The 20,625-nt window shown below is 35.3% G+C and overlaps 1 protein-coding gene across 11 annotated transcripts in view; it reads left to right on the top strand.

The window, feature by feature from the left end:
• The window catches only part of LOC106881718 (forkhead box protein P2), a 534,685-nt gene that overhangs the window by 451,066 nt on the left and 62,994 nt on the right, over positions 1 to 20,625 (top strand). For all 11 annotated transcript variants that reach the window (XM_052966861.1, XM_052966862.1, XM_052966870.1 and 8 more), the window contains 4 exons: positions 471 to 704; positions 2,515 to 2,665; positions 8,047 to 8,134; positions 13,813 to 13,890. In XM_052966861.1, coding sequence (XP_052822821.1) covers positions 471 to 704; positions 2,515 to 2,665; positions 8,047 to 8,134; positions 13,813 to 13,890 — 551 coding nt within the window. The remainder of the gene's footprint in view (positions 1 to 470; positions 705 to 2,514; positions 2,666 to 8,046; positions 8,135 to 13,812; positions 13,891 to 20,625) is intronic.

The raw sequence follows: 20,625 nt of genomic DNA, 5'->3' as shown, positions 1-20,625 counted from the left end.
CTCTTATCCTCCATTAATAATCTCCTTTTCTGAATTTCACAATTATCTGATCAGCATTCAGATTTCTTTTTCTGTTCTGTTTCACAGGTTCCCTCCTTATTAATCACTTGTCAATTTTGTACCCAGTTATCATCTCTACATCATCTCATTCTTTTTCTATCTTGATGTAATTTCTCTTAAATCCACAGTTTTTACTCACCTCATTTCTACTCCGTCTTTCATGCACTTTTGCATTACACATCTACTGCACTCATTGCACACACGTATTCAATACTGTTCATGTTTTACACCTATGCAGCATCGAGTTTTGTATGCAAGTATTATATGATCTTCCCTTCACTCAAACTGAGAGTTCATTTGTTGGCAGCTTGTGTGCATGCACGTGCACATGTGTGTGTGTCCATCCAGCTATATATATATATTCACATAAATGCTTAAAATTTTGTTTTGTTATCTCCTTTCTACCACAGCGGCTATGAGTCCAGCAGAGATCCAGCAGTTATGGAAGGAAGTCGCTTCTCAGTCTGGGATTGATGGCTCTGTTGATTCTAAAAACCACCTCAATGGTATGGCTACACTTGCCACAAGTGTGGCTCAGGCAGCTGCCGTGGCAGCAGCTTCTGTTACATCGGCTTCTATGAATCCTTTACTCCAAACCTCTTCTTACCTCACTAATGGCATTCCTGATGGTTACCTGTTATCAGGTGAGTTTTCTTTCAATTTACCAAAGTCTTAATTATCTGATAGTCTTATCATCATCATCATCATCGTTTAACGTCCGCTTTCCATGCTAGCATGGGTTGGACGATTTGACTGAGGACTGGTGAAACCGGATGGCAACACCAGGCTCCAGTCCGATTTGGCAGAGTTTCTACAGCTGGATGCCCTTCCTAACGCCAACCACTCAGAGAGTGTAGTGGGTGCTTTTACGTGTCACCCGCACGAAAACGGCCACGCTCGAAATGGTGTCTTTTATGTGCCACCCGCACAAGCCAGTCCAGGGGCACTGGCAACGATCTCGCTCGAAAATCCTACGGGAGCCAGTCAGGCGGTACTGGCAACAGCCACGCTCAAAATGGTGCATCTCATGTGCCACCTGCACAAGAACCAGTCCAGGGGCACTGGCAACGATCTTACTTGGCTTATATATATTGTCTTTTACTTTCTGATTCTTTGCTACAATTTAAAACTTTTTCTATTTTTAGAGTCTCCCACCTTCTTAAATTTCTATTAGAAATAACTAAATAAATCCTCAGCAACATTCACCGTTACTATCATCATCATCATTGTTTAACGTTTACTTTCCATGCTGGCATGGGTTGGATGGTTTGACTGAGGGCTGGTGAGCCAGATGACTGCACCAATCTCCAGTCTGATCTGGCAATGTTTCTACAGCTGGATGCCCTTCCTAACACCAACCACTCTGAGAGTGTAGTGGGTGCTTTTATGTGCCACTGGCACGAGGTCCAGTCAGGCAGTACTGGCATCGGCGATGCTCAAATGGTGCTTTTTACGTGCCACCTGCACAGGAGCCAGTTCAGCGGCACTGGCAATGACCACACTTGAATGGTGCTTTTTTTTACATGCCACTGGCACATGAGCCAGTCACTGGTCCTGGTAACAATCACACTCAAATGATGCTTTTAACGTTCCACTGACATGGGTGCCAAGTTCCACTGGAAATATACAGATGTATATTGCATCAACTTTTATATCCTGTGTTTCTATACTTTAGTCTTCAAATTATGTGACATTTTTTTGTGTCATGCCCCTCCATATAACACACTTCTATATTACATATCCCCATTTAATATCTGTTCAAATATTTATACTATATCTGTGTAACATTCCTGCAATGTTTTATCCTATTTTGTAACATGTGTCTGTTATATTATGTTGTATAACATGACTTTTATGTTGTCTTTTCCTTTGTCACACCACATCTCTCCCATGTTACATACTTCATCTATTATTTTCTTAATGTAATCTATCAATTAAATCTCTCTAAAAATCTGTAAATCACACACATTCTATTAAAAAAGAAGAGAGTCTCAGGTTTTACAATATATTACAAGCTCCATGTCTATAAATATAAGAAAAAAACTGTTATATTTATGTCACAAATATTGGCTCCAAACTTTGGTGAAAGGTCAACAATTTTGGGGGAGGGAGTAAATTGATTACGTGGACCTCAGTACTCGACTGGTACTTACTTCATTGACCCTTCGATAGGATGAAAAGCAAAGTCAACCTCAGTGGAATTTGAATTCAGAATGTAAAGAGAGATGAAATTCTGCTAAACATTTTGTTTACCATGTTGACAATTCTGCCAACTCACTGCCTTGCTTGTGCCACTATTATTCAAGTTTCAAATACTGGAGTTTGCACCATTTTCAATATCTTTTCTTTCTTTGACTTTTGATTTCATCCGAAACTGACTTCATGTTTATTAATTAACTTTCTTCTTTGAATGCCAAAGATTCGACCGTTAATTTCTGCTATTGTTTTCTGCAGGTGGTCTTGGTGGTAGTTTATTGAATCAGTCGGCTGTTAACATTAAACAGGAGCATGAAGCGTCTAGTCCATCGCACCCACTTTTCCGACATGGTGTTTGTAAATGGCCGGGCTGTGATACGCCAAATGAAGACTTTCCTTCCTTCATTAAGTAAGTGCAACGTGTTTTTGTATTGTATTTCAGAGATCAGAGAATAATTGTGAAAGCCACGACATGACCTGAGAAATGTGTTTAGACTGTTTACTGTCAGTAGGGAATATCGTATTAGGGTAGTCATATCAGTTTGGGTCAACTGTTGTATAGGAGGACAGTCAAACCTTACAGAAGGAACTTGACATTCTGTAAGACAATGTCTGTACAATGTCTGCCTTAGAGACAAACACTGCTTCAGCATCACTTTAAATATCTCACCATGTAAGACTGGTAGAAAACTTTGAATAATGGTGAATAAAGATTGAGCTGTGCAAACTTGATGGGCTTATTGGTATCTAACTATTGTATTTGAAGCTGGGAAGTAGTTGTAGTGGTGGTAGTAGTAGTAGTAGTAGTAGTAGTTACAGCAAATGCTGTATGAAGAATAATGAAGAATAATTGTTGGAATCTTAGCAAAGATGTTTATTATGAGTTTAAATTCTTACAGTGTAACACTAAGCAGAAAATAACGAACCCAACTCTGTTTTATTTTCTAGTAAAACATTGTTGATCATTATATTGTAATGGGGGTTGAATTAGGAAAATCATTGAAACAGTTCAGATATCTAATACCATGAGGTACTTCTGCCAGACGTGTCTGGAAAGAAGTAGAAAAGGGAATGAAAATGATAAACAATACAGAAGTCAACTCGAAACTAATCCAATGTATTCCGATGACAGTTTCTTTTCAATATTGGCACAAAGCCATCAGTTTGGCGGGGAGGGACCAAGTCAGTTATATCAACCCCATTGCTAAACTGGATCTTATTTTATTGACCCCCCAAAAAATGAAAGGCAAAGTTGACCTCGGCAGAATTTAAACTCAGAATGCAAAGATAGACAAAATGCCGCTGAGCATTTTGCCTGGCATGCTCACAATTCTGCCAGCTTGTCCCCTTGTTTCTTTTAAATATTAGCAGTTAGTGAAGTGACTTTGGTTAGATTTGAAATTGGACTTGGTCTGCTATGAACTTAAATGTAACGTTTGGTGCTTGTCAGAACTGAATATGTCTGTTAGGGCTACAGCGACACCATCTCTAATGTTTATTGTTTACTTGTCTATCAGTTTTACAATCACTCCATCTTCAACCAATGGAGTAAACCCTATCGTGAAAAGGCCTTTTTATATGCTAAGAACAAAAGTTTAATGATGTGTGAGGTATTGAACTAAGTGATGTCTCCTGCTATTAAGAAATATTGTTAAAAGATCACCATTATTAACCTTTTTGTATCAATAACCAAAAATAAATAAAGAAATAAAAGTGAAAGAGAATTGTAAAATTTTTTGAATTGCATTTTGATCTAAGGTCTTCAACCTGGCTTTTTAGTTCGCAATAAATGTTTGATGTTCCCATCTCTGAAGAAGAATGTCAGAAAGCTACAATTAAATCTTCGTATATTATATTTCTGATAATTGTTATCAAATTCACAAAATGTTTTAATCACAAGTCTTTCTCAAAGTCATTCGTTCTTCCTAGAGAATACGTGTATGTCTTTGTAATTGTGTGTCTCCATAAGCTTCTCTGTACATTATCTTTGCTTCTGTATTAAGAATATGAGTGGTTATGTGTACGTACGCATATGTATGCATTATTTATAAACATTATTATTTTTATTTTTAGCATTTTTTGAAAAGTGTCTGCTATTATGTTTTATTCTTAAGACCAACTGTTGAAGGGATGGCTTTAGGAAGTCATTAGTATGAAAGTTAAATTTTTGCAATTGTAATGTTTATAATCATATGTTCAGATGACAGAGCTACATTAAATATGCGCATATTTAAAATATTCGAAAATACCCTGGACTGAAAACATTTCATACTGCTTTCATGGAAAGCTATTTACTAATATATTTAAATGAACAGAAGAAACACATGGGAGAAACAGAAGAATCACATAGAGGAATGTCTGTGTGCATGTATATGTGTGTGCGCATACGCACATGTATATATATATATATGTGCTTGTATATATACGTGTGTGTATTTGTGTTTGTATTTTTTTTTTATGGAGAGTATTATAGAGTAAATGAGTCCTCTCACAAACCAAGCCTTGTTTTGATTCTTAGTTGTACATAGCCATTCTTTTTCACTTTATCAACCTTGAGAAAGGCACGAATCTCAGTAAATTTCATTCCACTTAAATGTAGCCATGTCTAAGAAATGGTTTTAGTGATTCTTCAAGAGACAAACTCATTCTTGTTTTTATTTTTCTCCATAACTCTTTTATGTCTATTCAATTTTTACTCTTTTTTTCTTCCTTTAAAATTGATGTATTTTTAGTGATTTTAAGTCTTGACATTTCTCTGAACTCAGAACATGTTGTTGTTGGCTGCTAAATTTCTTTCCTCATGCAAAACAATTCACATCTGAATTATTTCTGGGGGTTCAGGTATGTCTCTGTAAACAAATAGTACAACTCTGTTGTCTGTAAGGAACTGTTCTGTTTGTCCCTTTATGCTGAAAGACCATAGACCAAAGTGACACAGGTGGAAACATTTCAGATGTTTTCAAAAGTACAGAACTTGTTGTCAAACGGACTTGTTGATGGTTAACATTGCTTTATCTGTTGAAACCTTCTAATCAGCTAAGTATGTATTAGAAGAAGGATTTAAACAAGTAAAAATGATAATCCCATGCACACTTCCATTTTGTAAAAGCAGTTGTTGTTTAGTTAGTTCCATGTCAAACCAAATCAAGTAGATATAATCTAAGGCATTCCAGACAAGACCATCATGTCTTTAGATGAATCTACAACTACTTTAATGTGTTTTTCTTTGTTTTAAGATAAAAGTTTGCAATTCAAGAGAGATTTGGCCAAACAACCATAGAGAAGTTCCTTTACGAGTTATCTGATGTACAGTTATTTTCTTTACTGGATTGTCAGTAACTGGATTGTCTCTCAACTGGGTTGTCAATAATTCTGCTGTGAAATTGGAATGAAACCAGTGATCAGATAAACTGAACAAAATAAAGCTGTGTGTCTTGGCTTGCTGCACAATGGGACGTCTGGGTAATGTGTGGACTTTTTGGAGATGCTTTCAATTAGTCAACAACAGTAAACTTAGGAATACTGTCAGAATTATTTCATATGTTCAGAAGTCGAATGATTTTCGAAATCAAAAGAAAATTTGTGCATTGAAAATGTTTAAAATCCTTGTCCTTTAATGATAAATCATTCTATTTCCTTTTGAACAAGAAGTGATAAATGATAGATGGAGTAATGATTGACCTGAGTAAGAGGTGGTCAGAGCATTTGTCAATAAGTTTTACAGATGAGATTTAGAAAAGAGAAAGCTACATGACAGCAGTGTTGACTCACCAAGCGTTTGTTGTGTAAAAAGACAACAAAAATATGTTAAACTAATGATAATCTGTGTTTACATTCATTAAACATTGTCATGGAGATATACATTTGTTAAACATTGTTGTGGAGATATACAAAGCCAATTTGTGATTGAATAAAAAGTGATATCCTAGTTGGAGGTTGAACATGTTTAGTTGTTGATGTTGCAGTGTAACTGTAATGATATCATAATCTTTTAGACAAATATCAGCTGTTATGTTAACAATTCTGTATATAAGAATACATCATCATCATTGTCATCAGCATCATCATTTGACATCTGTTGTCCATGCTGGCATGGGTTGGACGGTTTGACCAGGGCTGGATAGCTGGAAGACTGTACCACACTCCAGTCAGATAATAGAAAATAGATGACAAGTTTGCTCTTCAGATATGGTCCTTCCCAGGATCCAAAATGTATTTGCTGTTTCAATATTCACTCAAATTTGGGATTCTTGATTTATGACATCTCATTTTAACAGGTATATTTACCAAATTTGCATAAAAATATCTTGAAATTCTAAAGAGTAAATTTATTCAATAAAATTGCCATTGACTTCAACCACAGCCTCCAGACTTCAGAATCTCCTGCAACTCTTCTGGATGGTGAATGCTGCCATAATCCTTGCCCTCAGTTCATCTTTGGTGTTACAAGGAGTTTTGTTGGTCTCTTCCTCAACTGTGCCCCACACATAATAATGAAGGGGATTGCAGTCTGGGGAGTTAGGTGGCCAGATTATTAGGGGTGATGTGGTTGCAGAAATTGTCTGACAGCCATGACTGGGTTCTCCTGCTTGTGTGGCATGGTTCAGTCTTGTTGCCAGACACAGGGTCTTCCAGCTGCCACCCTCTTGACGCAGGGCAGTATTACCTGATGTAGGCCTCTGTGTTGAGTCCGAGGCTGTGTGGGACGATGAATGGAGGCATAATGTCACCATCACTAGTGATCACTCCAAATGCCATGATGTTGACTGGATGTTTGATTTTTATCACTCTTGGCACACGTCCTCAGATTGACACCCAAACACTCTCAAATGATCGTATTGGAACTTCCGGAATGAATGCCAAGCACTACAGCATGCAATTTTCAAATTTCTGGTGAAGTGAATTACGTCATGGTGCTGCTTTCTCACAGACAGTGCCGAACTGACCCTACAATACTCTGTAGTTGACAAAATCAAAAACAATGTGCATGCGTGAAATTAGAAATATAAAATGGTGACAATTTCCCCATCGCACCCTGTATATATATCATCATCATCATATATATATATATCATCATCATCATCATCATCATCGTTTATTGTCTGCTTTTCATGCTAGCATGGGTTGGACGATTTGACTAAGGACTGGTGAACCAGATGGCTACACCAGGCTCCAATCTGATTTGGCAGAGTTTCTACAGCTGTATGCCCTTCCTAATTCCAACCACTCAGAGAGTGTAGTGGGTGCTTTTACATGCCACCGGCACGAAGGCCAGTCAGGTGGTACTGGCAACGGCCACGCTCAAAATGGTGTATTTTATGTGCCACCTGCACAGGAGCCAGTCCAGTGGCACTGGCAATGATCTCGCTCAAAGTCTTTAAGCGTGCCACTGCACAAGTGCCAGGAAGGCAAAGCTGGGCACAGGTGCCATCACGATGAATGAGAGTATTGTAGTTCGCTTGAAGCATTGTGTATTGCTTGTAAAGAATAAAATGTTTCGAATGGTACAACAATGCACTTTAATACAAATAATGGACTATATACTTGTAATTTAACCATCCATAGTCTGATAATATTTCAGAATAAAATTCCTTCCTCAGATATCTCTAGGAATTGATGGAATCGCTGCTATAACCGATTATAATCGGTTATAAATTCAATTCACAATATTATTCATAATGAAAATATTCATTAATTACCCTTGTATATTCTACTCCATAACTGTTTTATAAAAAAAAAAACCTGTTGTCATCTCAAGTTGTTAATGTTTTTTTTTTTTGTTTTTTATAGGCATCTGAACTCTGAGCACCAGTTAGATGACAGAAGTACAGCACAAGCAAGAGTACAAATGCAGGTTGTTAGTCAACTTGAAATACAGGTAAGAACATCATTATGCAGCTGTGCTGGGCCAGGTATTGTTATAAACATCTTTTGTCATTCAACAATAGAAAGCTCAATATGTCTTGAGTGATTCTAGCAAATACCATATTTAGTTTGTAGCTTTCCTCCACGAAGCAAGAAATTATGGTAATATTTGCTGTAACCAGAATCATTACGATGTCAGGCAAAATGCTTTGTGGAATTTTGTTCGTCTTTACATTCTGATCTCAAATTCCACCATAGTCAACTTTGCCTTTTTCCCTTTTTTGGGGTCAATAAATTAAGTAACGGTTAAACACTGGGGTTGATGTAAGGGTCTGATGTAATTGACTGACCCTCTCCCCTAAAATTGATGGCCTTGTACTAAAATTTGAAACCAATATTAGCTGGTATTGTTTTTAAGTATTAGTGAGTCTTTCCAAGTCATTGCTGGGATATTTGGACCATCATCAACACAATGATAGAAAGCTGGGAGAAAAACTTTTAGTTCCATCAATGTGATGAAACAATTCCAATCTCACCTTTTTTTGGTTCCAGGAAACTACTTTCTGTGACAAGATCTTAAATACTACATTCAGTACTTGGTGCTTTAACATCTGTAACAATCATCATGATCTGATTCTTTGTTGTGCTTGTTGGTCTGTTTGTCATTTGTCACTCAACTAAATTTTCTGGTAAAATTGATCTAGAGTTTGTAAGTACAGCTGTCTTGCTCAGGGGCCCAACTGTATATTACTCTGTCTGTTGTTAGGTTAAAATGCTAAGGGTAAATTTGTGTGGTGTGAAAAAAACAATCTGTCACTGTGTAGAGAGGAACAGTAAAGATTTGTGTGTGATTGATTGATAAAATGATAGAGAGAGAGAGAGAGATTCAAATGAACAATACAAGCATGTGCATATGTACGCACACACACTCACATACAAGGCTATTGGTCACACACAAACACATATAGTAGTAGAGGGCTATGTGTGTGAGTTGTGGGTAGGTGTACATACATGCCATTAGTGTTCATATGTGTGTGGATTAAGAAGGACTTTTATGAAAAATGTTGTTTATTCTCAAACTATGGGTACAATCTTCTATTTCACTAGTTTCACTTGTTTATTTGAATTATTTTGTTGTGTTGTGCATATATAATTAGGTACTGTATACATGATATTTGTGTGTGTGTGCGTGTATATATTTCTTTTATTTCTTTTACTTGTTTCAGTCATTTGACTGTAGCAATGCTGGAGCACCACCTTTAGTCAAAGAAATCAACCCCAGCCTAGTACTTATTCTATTGGTGTCTTTTGCTGAACTGCTAAGTTACAGGGACATAAACACTCCAACATCGGTTGTCAAACGATAGTGGGGAGACAAACACAGACACACAAATACGTACACACATATACATGATGGGCTTCTTTCAGTTTCTGTCTACCAAATCCACTCACAAGGCTTTGGTTGACCCGAGGCTATAGTAGAAGACACTTGCCCAAGGTGCCACACCATGGGACTGAAGCTGGAACCATGTGTTTGTGAGGCAAGTTTCTTACCACACAGCCACTCCTGCACCTATATATATATAAAACATTCAAAATGTCATATTGGTCTTTAATACCTGGTGGTTGTTTCTAATCAAACCCAGACTCAGCTTGTAATGCTTTTAGGTTTTTCCATTATGACAGAAATCATCTGTTCCAGTTTGGTCATTTGATGAAAACAGTTCAAAAGTTTTGCTGAATAAATTCACAGCAGAATTCCATAAGTTGCACAAGTTTACACAACTAGACTAGGCTTTTAAACTAAGGTTTGACTAAATGTATCTTTATATATTGTCATATACATTACGTGTGTGTGTGTGTGTGTGTGTGAACAGAAGTTCATTGTAATATATTAAAAAGTTGTGTAACAAGAAGCTTGCTTCCTAACCACATGGTTCCAGGTTCAGTCCTACTACATGGCACCTTGGGGCAAATGTCTTCAACTATAGCCTCAGGCTGATCAAAGCCTTGTGAGTGTATTTGGTTGATGAAAACTGAAAGAAGCCTGTAATATATATATATATGTGTGTATATGTGTATGTAGACTTATGTGTGTTTTTGTGTCTGTGTTTACATGCCCATAACTTAACAGTTTGGCAAAAGGGACTGATAGAATAAGTACCAAGCTTTAAAAAAGTATTCCTGGGGTCGATTTATTTGACTAAAGACTTCTTCAAGGTGGTGCCCCAACATGGCCACAGTCTAATGACTAAAACAAGTTAAAGATAACAAAGGTAAAATAAATTCTCTGAAATGTTTAAACCCTAACCCTAACCCTAACCCTAACCCTATTTTTCTTGGGATTCACTGCCTAAGAATTTGGTAAAATAACTTTTTTTGGTGAAACTGATATGAAATTTTCGTGGGAGATTTTTTTATTTAGACCACTTTAAAACAGGATGGTTTTGTATCATAGAACTAAGGGCAGTGTCTGGTGAGTTGGTATCAAAAAGGTTTAGAATCTAAATGAGATTTTAGTAGAGAGAGAAGAAGCATTTTGTGGTGAATCAGTGGTAAATCGGTGAAATAGTGATAAGAGAGGTGAAGAAGAAATTCTATCTGTTGGATAGGTTTAAACAAATTGTAATGAATAAATTTACCAAATATGTAAATTATAATGTTGAACAATTGGTGGGATTATAGTTTTGTATCATCTTTTACATGTCTCAGCAAGCAATTATTGGGAAGAGCTATTAAATATTTGCACAGCTAATATTTAATGATATCTTTTGGAGATAAGTTGGTAAATAAATTCTTTATTGGACTTTCATTTGATATTTTTTCAATAAAAATAATTTTTTGGAAATAAATAAATAATTTTTCTCAGTCTGAAATCCAAGTGATTCCTTTGCCCATCTGGTGATTCTGCTGGTTGTTTTGTCAGTAACCCCATCTATCAGCTTTTTATCTGACCTTCCACACTGACATCATACATTGTCACTATCACTTAGAACTGTCGCTTTTCTTCATCCATGTCCCAATTATTATTATTCTATGTACAATTATAGCAAACTCTCCACATAGACTTTTGGCAGATTGTTTTGATTAATCAGACACATGTTCCAAATTTAACATTCTCTCTCTCTCTCTCTCTCTCTCATACACGTCAATAGATACAACAGACAGGACACATCAACAGTTTCCTCAGTTTAATGTCCATATTTTTATGCTCGGATGGCTTCAACCTCTCTCCTCCAGCACACTATCTCATCATATGTTGTGGTTATTTGTCTCATCCTTTGTGAAATTTAACTGCTTCAGATCAATGTCCATAATTCTTTTCTTGTGTCATTCTAGCTTCTACAGGTTCTTTCCACTTGGTTGTTCTTTACTCAACTTCATCGTCTAATTGTATTTTATGATTGTACCAACACTGTCTCTTGTACGCTGTTTATAATTCCTCTCTCAGTCCATTGTTCTATCTTACATAACACATTCACCAGAACATATTTACTTCATTTCTTTCTAATCATCACCATCCTTCACATGTTGTCCTCATATTCCACTACCGAGTGACATTGCTCTTTGTGGTTGAGCCTTGGACAATCTCGCTGCTTGAAGAGAGAATCTCTTTCTTGCCACCTGGGCTAAAAGCTCTGCCTAATATGTTTTTTAAATAACTTATTCTACTACTATTCAGGTTCCTTAGGTAACCTAATGTTAACTACATTTAAGCAGCTTTGTGGAAATTTGAAATAATTGAAAAAATTGTTTTTATTGCTAATAAATCTTGTGTATCTGCTACAGATGAAGTCTTTGTCTGTCAGCCAGATCTCACAACAACTTTTTTACATTCAGCACACACTGTCGTTTCATGCCAAATTTTTTCTGATTATTGTGCATGACCACTTACCTGATGGTAATAAAGTCCTGCCTTCTTTCTTGCTAACTAAAGTTTTCATTCTTGTTAGGTTTACTTTGAGAAATTCCAATTTGAAATCTTTTGCCAAAATGCTTGGCTTTTATGTTTGGCTGGTTTGCTTCTCTATGGTTTTGATAGATTCAGTTCCAAAAAAATAGGACATTCTACAACATGTTAATACTGGTATTGTTTTACTATCGCTGATTGTCTTAATTAGAAATTTCATAAGCACAATCAACAATATTATATCTTGTTAAATTAACCAAACCACAGAAAATGTTTAATCACAATCAGTAACTTCAAAAGTAAGACCTTGAAATTTATAATAAATTGTTAATTATTCAATGTTGATCTTTTAATTAATTGTCATCATTGATTCTCTTTCTAAACCCCATTATCAGATAAACTCCAAATCATTGTTTTCCTCTGCCATTAAATACCTTGGCTTCTCTATTCTTTGAGAAGTAGCTTCAGAAATTGTTTCATTTATCATTTTTTTAATTGTTAATGTTAACGAGGATATGTACAATTCTTTTAACTATTTCACAGAAAATTGCACAATTTTTTTTGCCCTAGAAGTCAAATAAGATGCATTTACTTCTATTTTCTATTTTTTAAATACCCTATTTTGCTATTTTATATTCATTATTATTTGTGTTCATAGAGTGTTTTTTATGGTAAATTGCAAGTGGTTTTACAGTTGGAGTCTCTGGTTACTGCTAGTTACATAAATATGAAAGTTTAACATTGTCACCAAGCCTCATAATATATTTTACTGAGAGCACAACACAATATCTGGAGCAGACTTAAAATTAATGGCTCTGTGATTTTATAACCCAACTCTGTTATTTTGTAGTCCAACCCTATGGGACTTTGCAGTCCACCCCTATTTGTCTTGGTAGCCCACCCCTATGTGACTTTATAAAAATTCGACTTTAATGTCATGTTTTTTATTATGATTTAGTGTTTTTTGGTGTCAGGTCAAATCCATTGTAAAGCCTGGTTTCAGAACCTAACTTCTAAACTATGAAATATCCAGTTCCTCAACATGAAATTCTACACGTTACATTGAAACCTCGTTACAGTGTCAAAGCTAATGTAAATTTGTTAATGAAAAAGCATTAAAACTGTTGAATATAAACATTAATTGTGATTGTGTTAGTTGTGCTTTGTCCTGGGTAAGAAAGTTGACTATTGCAAATGTAAACTAGTTGTTTACCACTGTTTAGAAGTGGTCTTGTATTTCTTCACCTGATGAGGGACGCCTTCGCTTTAGTAGAAGTCAAACGTTTACCAAGTTCAGTTTCTTTTGGCTTGCACAAAACCATTTGTAATATCTGCATGACATTTAATTGTTATGAGTTAATTAATAAACAATTATTTTGAATTATCACTGTTACCTTCAGATAAAAATCTATTTATTGCAATTTCTTGGAAACTTCAATTATTTATAGAATAATAAATATTTGGTAGAATATTCAACTGCAAAAAAAAAAAATAATAAAAAGAAAAATCACTGTTACAACATTTAATGCTAATTCTTACATTTTTCGCAACAATCTAATTCATACCAGAACTGAGAATTGAATTTTAAGATTAAATAAATATCTTTCAAAAGTAGTGATACTTTAAATAAGATAAAACGATGATAGACAAGAAAGCTGTCTTCTTAACATGATGAATATGGAACTAAATTTATATTCTCTTGTAATTTATTCTATTTCTTTCTTTCAACTTTTCTACTTTTCTTTCCTTTGTTCATTTTCATTGCTCATCACTGCAAATAGCTTATACGGGAAAAAGATCTTCTGCAAGCAATGATGCAGCACTTACACATGAAACCTCAAGTAGATAAATCAGATATTGTAAGTATTGTTCTCCTTTTTCTGCTGTTTCACTCATATTTTGCTAATTATACACGCACATGCAAATATATATACAGATATTTCAGAATTTATGTATGCATCAGTATATTTATATATATAACAAATGTGTGTGGGTGTGTGTGCACTCTACTCCCCCACATCATCATCTTCAGCATGTGTGTGAGTGTGCACATGCATATATACAGGTATGCATATATATCAATATGTGTATATAATCTCTGTGTGTGTATATATATATATATATATATATATATATATATATATATTTACTTGGAAATGGATGTGTCGTGTTTAATTAATATATATAGCCTGGTGTAGCCATCTGGTTGCACCAGTCCTCAGTCAAATCGTCCAACCCATGCTAGCATGGAAAGCGGACGTTAAACGTTGATGATGATGATGGTGATCATATATATATATATAAATAGATAGATAGATATATACGCACACAAGCATATATGGGTATAGGACATCACCAATGGTGCAAATAACATGAAAAACGCAATCAACGTGAAAAAAATTGGAAAACAACTTATGTTTACTTGTTCTGTTTTCCATGCTGGCATGGGTGGGACTGTATACACACGCACAGTGTTAGTATTTTTACATATTTTTCATTTCATATATTTTTGGGACTCATTGACTCAGATTGCTGGATTTATGATTTCACTAGGTTAATTCTGATCATAAAAATTTAAATTAGGAGTATTGCTTAACGCATTAGCTTAACTGGAATTTAGCCCACGTAACAGGAACTGTGAGGGATATCGTGGAACAGAGAAACTGTGGGTGATACAGATAATTTGACGTTATTTTTGAATTCTGCATGCAAAAGCATATAAGATCCAGGTATTCTTTTCCTTGGGACAAATTCTTTGTTGACCAGTGTTATTCTTATCGTAGCTTACAAATCCATGCATGAAAATGTTGCTTAACTTTTGGAGTTTTGGAGACATGCCCCCCGTCACACACAGACACACATGAATGCGTAAATGTACATATAAACTTATATATAAATACATACATCCACATGCACTTATATATTAATGATGTACACAAATACATGACAGGTATATATAATACTGAAATATGTATAAAGTAAACACATGCAGACAAATATATTAATATAACAAATTTTTAAAAATAATAAAACCATACAATCAATGAAGAGATAAAAGAAATAGTAAGACGATACATGTGGATTTTATTAGGTATTTCTGTTTATTTAGAAACCTACAATGAACAGGTCAGATGTTAAACTCTAAATTTCACAGGGTACACCCTTAAAGTTGACACCGCTCCACTAAATGCAGAAAATTTCTGTTTCGCTATTGGCTAAAAATATACAAACTTTTACCTCCAATTTTTTTTCTCCACAACACCAAACCTTCAAAGCAATGAAACTGGAAGGCTGCATCATTATAGCTGATTTTCAGATTTTTTATTGTCTTTTAAAAAATGCATATTTTGCGACTGAAAAAAACTAGATCTCCAAAAAGACTGTGGAGCCTAGAGCCTAGTATGGCTTCCAGCCTTGCCAACTCCTGTTGAACCATCCAACCATGTCAATATGGAAAACAAATGTTAAATGATGATGATGATTGAGAATCCATTATATATATATATACATAATAGGAGAGTCCATTAAATACACAAACAATAAATTGTGTCAAACAAATGAGAAAGAACATAAAAGACTGTTTTTTTGTTTTGTTATTGTATTGTGTTTGTGAATATTGCTGTCATGCTAGGATTATTTTGTTGGTGAGAATATTGTTTTGGCCAAAGTTAGGGAATTTTAATGACTTATTTGTTTGTGTGTGAATTTATCTGTAAAACTAATTAAGGACATATTTGTTTTAGAGGAATTTAGGAGTGTCTGATTTGTAAGTAGTGTTTCATGGTTGAATGGCTTTTGCTTATGTGTTTGGGACTTTGTTTTGGTCAAGGAGTGGAGAGTTTGGTAAGGCTTATTGAATTGTTTGTTAAATTAATTAAAGATTTTGTTTGTTTATTTCAGTGGAGAGCTTGTTTTTTTGGTTTTAATTGTAAATCTTTAGGCACATTTGTATGTCTTGTGGTCAAAGCTTGTTTTTGCTTTGTCTTCTGTGTGTGTGTGTGTGTGTGTGTGTGTGTCTCAGTGGTTATGGTATTCAGTGTTTATATGCATACACATATTATTTAAGTATACACCCTACTTGAGAGAGAGAGAGAGAGAGAGAGAGAGAGAGAGAGAGAGAGAGAGCTGTGTGTGTCTGAATATACACACACACACACACACACATATATATATATATATATATACACTACATTGGCAGAAATAGAAAACATTTGTAAAAGTTCAAGTAAAACAACAAACTATTTTTTCTTTGTTTTTTTTTTAAATAAAGGTTAACACACAATAAACCAAAGTTGGTGGTTATTGCCTGGAATTGTATATAATGTTAGATTTTATTGCTGTAGATCAACAAAAATACTTTTGATGTGGACCGAGAAATGTCCTTCTAATTACAATCTTGTTGATTGGATTTTCAAATTATTTTTATGTCGTTTGACTTGGAAATTGTTTGTGAGGTTTCTCTTCTATTGCATTCTACTTGAAACATTTTACAGTTTATTGCAGACTTTTTACAAATTCATGTTTAATATACATTCTGTGTGTGTAGAGAGAGAATTTATGTGAATATAGTACAGAGAGCAGCAAAATGGAGATTTGCTTGTGTTGTGCACCACCAAGGAGATCAAAGGTGTGAGGTGTTCCAAATTGCAAAATAATATTTCAGGGGGAATCAAAATGTTGGGAAAAGGTGCATCCAAAATGATAGTGGTGCACTTGCTCAAACTGGCAAAGAATGATAAGAAAGAGGCCTGTAGGTGTCACTATGATAGGTTGTTGAATGTGGATAATCTGTGGAAGATGATTTCCCCAAAGTTTGCCCAACTGAGAGACCAGCTATTGGGGTCGATACTCATAGGATCAAAATGGCCATTAAGGACATAAAGTTGGGGAAAACTGCTCATCTTATATAGTTGTTGAGATCTTTTATCATTTATTTGTTTCAGTCATTGGATTCTGGCCATACTGGAGCACTGCTTTAAAAGATTCAGTCACATTGGCCTTAGTAGTCATTTTTTTTTTTCATTGTTTGGTGCTTGTTCTATTGGTCTCTTTTGCCTAACTGCTAAGTTACAGGAATATAAACAAACCAACACCAGTTGTAAGTGATGGTGGTGGGGAAATACACAGACAAACACAAATATATATTTCTTGTATTCTTTAATTCTTTTACTTGTTTCAGTCATTTGACTGTGGCCATGCTGGAGCACTGCCTTTAGTCGAACAAACCAACCCCAGGACTTATTCTTTGTAAGCTTAGTACTTATTCTATCGGTCTCTTGGTTCCGGGTTCAGTCCCACTGTATGGCACCTTGGGCAAGTGTCTTCTACTATAACCTCAGGCCAACCAAAACTGGATTTGGCAGATGGAAACTGAAAGAAGCCTGTCATGTGTGTGTGTGTGTGTGGGTGGGTGTATGTATTTGTGTGTCTGTGTTTGTCTCCCCGTCATCACTTGATAACCAATGTCAGTGTATTCATGTCACCGTAAATTAGTGGTTTGGCAAAAGAGACTGATAGAATAAGTACTAAGCTTACAAAGAATAAGTCCTGGGGTTGATTTGTTTGACTAAAGGCAGTGCTCCAGCATGGCAACAGTCGAATGACTGAAACAAGTAAAAGAATTAAAGAATATATATATAGGCACATGGCTGTGTGGTAAGAAGCTTGCTTCCCAACTACATGGTTCCAGGTTCAGTCCCAACCAAAGCCTTGTGAATGGATTTGGTAGACAGAAACTGAAAGAAGCCTATCGTATATATGTGTGTGTGTATCTTTGTGTCTGTATCCCGCCCACTGCTTGATAACCAATGTCGGTGTGTTTACATCCCTGTGACTTAGTGGTTCAGCAAAAACAACCAATAAAGTAAGTACCAGACTTTAAGAAAAAGTGTTAGGGCTGGTTTGACTGCCCCAAACTGGTCACAGGCAAATGGCTGGAACAAGTAAAAGATAAAAGATATGCATTGGTGTATATTATTGCTAAATATGTTTTCAGTTTGTAGATTTTTCTCATCCCTTTATTGTAGACAGAAGCCAACACTACATGTTCTAAGATTAACCAAACATCTTGAATCTTTTCAACATATTCTCCTCACAATTGAGAAGTCAATCTATTGGTTATTAAACACTCACAATACACTATGATTACTCTAGTGAAAATACAATACCTTTCTACTATTGATTAACAAACAGTTAATGCATTGAGATTTATACCTCTGTTTTAATTTGAGGAAATATTCTTCCTAGAACCAATCTCTTAAAATATTGTGATTTTTTTAATTATTATTTTTGATTCCTCTCACTGGAAATATTAGAAATTCTCCCTGTTTTTTTCTTTCCCCAATTTCTTATAAGTAAAATAAATTATTAGCACCAAGCAACACCAACATAGTCAATTGTGTAACATCGGTATGGCTGGAAGGTTTAATGAAAGGTTTTAATGTTTTTAACAATTTTGAAATGACTTTGTCGCAGATTCCCCATTCTGTGTTTGCTATTGAGGTTAAATTAACTAATTGTTTTTAACATCAACATTTCCTTTTTAATTAGTTTTCATTTAAAATACTGCAGCAGCACAGTTGTTCGGCCACATCTTCCAACCAGTCAGATTCCCTGTAAACTGTCTGACATTTTAATTAATGTTGCTCTATAATTAACTATTTTTGTCTTCAGTTTGTGAATATCTTCCTCCTATCTTTTACCTGATGCTACTTTCTGAATTTAGGTAACTTTATTTTGTGAAACTTTTCACTTTTTAGTAAACTGGTTTACTTTTATCAAATTGACCTTTGTCAGTAGTTTATTTAGAATTAATTCTTATGTTGGACAAAAACAACATTACTACAGTAACTTTATACAATATTTTCATGATTTATCACCTTTGATCAGTAATTTAGTCTACTAACAGACTTAGGAGACTTAGAAAATATACACTCACAACCTAGTTTGTTCTTTTTATTTTTGTTGCAATTCCTTGTGGCACAGTGAGGACAAGTCATTTTGGAAAGGAATGTTGGTTTTGACAACTGGGTTTGTTGTCGTCTTCTGGTGCTTCATTTCTTATAAGAAAACTCCAGACTATATTGGGTGCAAGTTTCTCATCTGCTGAAGTCTCCAGATTGTGAATTTTGTGGTATGACTGGAAGTAAGGGAGGGTTGGGGTAGGGGATGACTGACAGAGCATGAAAAGATATGCAGAATAGTAACAATGATGCAGTCAGGCAAAAGGTTAGGGATAAGAGAGAGAGAGAGATATGATATGTGGTTGGGCAAGTTGCTGGAATGTATGGGCAAGGTGGCAAGCATAGCACATGAAGAGAGTAAAAGATATATATGGTGGAGGGGGGAGGGAGAGATAGTCTGGTGGCATAGTGGGGGAAGAGTGATCAATGTAAAGTGTGAGTGGAGAGAACAGTATGAATAGACGAAGGATAGATAACAAGTGAAATGGTTCTGGGGTGTCAGAAAAATAAATGTTATGAAGGAAGAGCTGCAGTTAGAGAGATACTGGGTGGTGAGGGTGTTTTGCTGAGAAAATAAATTTTAAAATCATTCTTTAAATTAACTTGAAAAATAAATTTTACCAAGAAATTGTTTCAAGTTACAGGAGAAGGCAAGTTAGCACTGTTTTGATTTCTCCACACCTTCCCATTCAGGCCAGTTCACATCAGTTAAGCCACAAAACATCATCGGGAGACAAATGGCTGTTGCACTAATTACCTCCACACTGTAAATGTGTCTTCATTAGAAATCAATTAGCATCAAATGGTAGGAGGTAGTTTAGTTTAACGAGTTCTCTTTAACAAAATAAATACTTGTAGAATAGAATCCAAGTAAAAAATTTTTTTGGTTAAATGTGAGAATGTTTTGACAACAAGAGCAAAAAAAAGTGTGAATGGCTGCCGCAATATGTTTAGTGGGAAATTTCTGACCTATGTAGCGGTGGTGGTGGTGCAACTATAGATAATGCTAACCTAATTGTTATGCACTGTTGCTATGAGACATAATCTACAATATAGAAACGTATGACAGGATGTCCACCAGTGTTGGGCATCCGGTTCTATTACCAGGTCAATTTCATGTTTTTCTGATGGTTGGTGAAATCATTTCTCTACATCTCTCTCTCTCTCTCTCTCTTTCTCTTCCCACAAACTGAACTTCATCTCCCCACACCCCCACCCCTTACTGCTCTCACTTTCCCTTCTTTTCCCTCTTTGTTACTCCTGATCTCTTTTCTTTCACACACACGTGCGTGTGCATGTGTGTGTGTACATACACATGCACACCTAAATATGTGTGGCCAGAAGTGTTTGTATATACATGTGTGTGTGTGTGTGTGTGTGCATGTATGTATGTACATATGTATATTTGTGTATATGTATGTATGTATATATATATAAATTAATTTCTGTGTGTATGTATTTACTTGTGTGTGTATATATGCATGTATACATTCATATGTGTATGTGTGTATATGCATGTATATATTTGTGTGTGTGTGTGTGTGTATATATGTATGAATATTTTTGTGTGTATATACATATATATGTATGTATATATTTTTGTGTGCGTGTATGTGTGTATATGTATATATA

This window comes from Octopus bimaculoides, chromosome 4 (assembly GCF_001194135.2).
Source record: "Octopus bimaculoides isolate UCB-OBI-ISO-001 chromosome 4, ASM119413v2, whole genome shotgun sequence".
In the NCBI taxonomy this organism is placed as follows: Eukaryota; Metazoa; Mollusca; class Cephalopoda; order Octopoda; family Octopodidae; genus Octopus; species Octopus bimaculoides.
The sequence above is the reverse complement of the archived record's forward strand: the minus strand, read 5'-3'. Positions and strand labels throughout refer to the sequence as shown.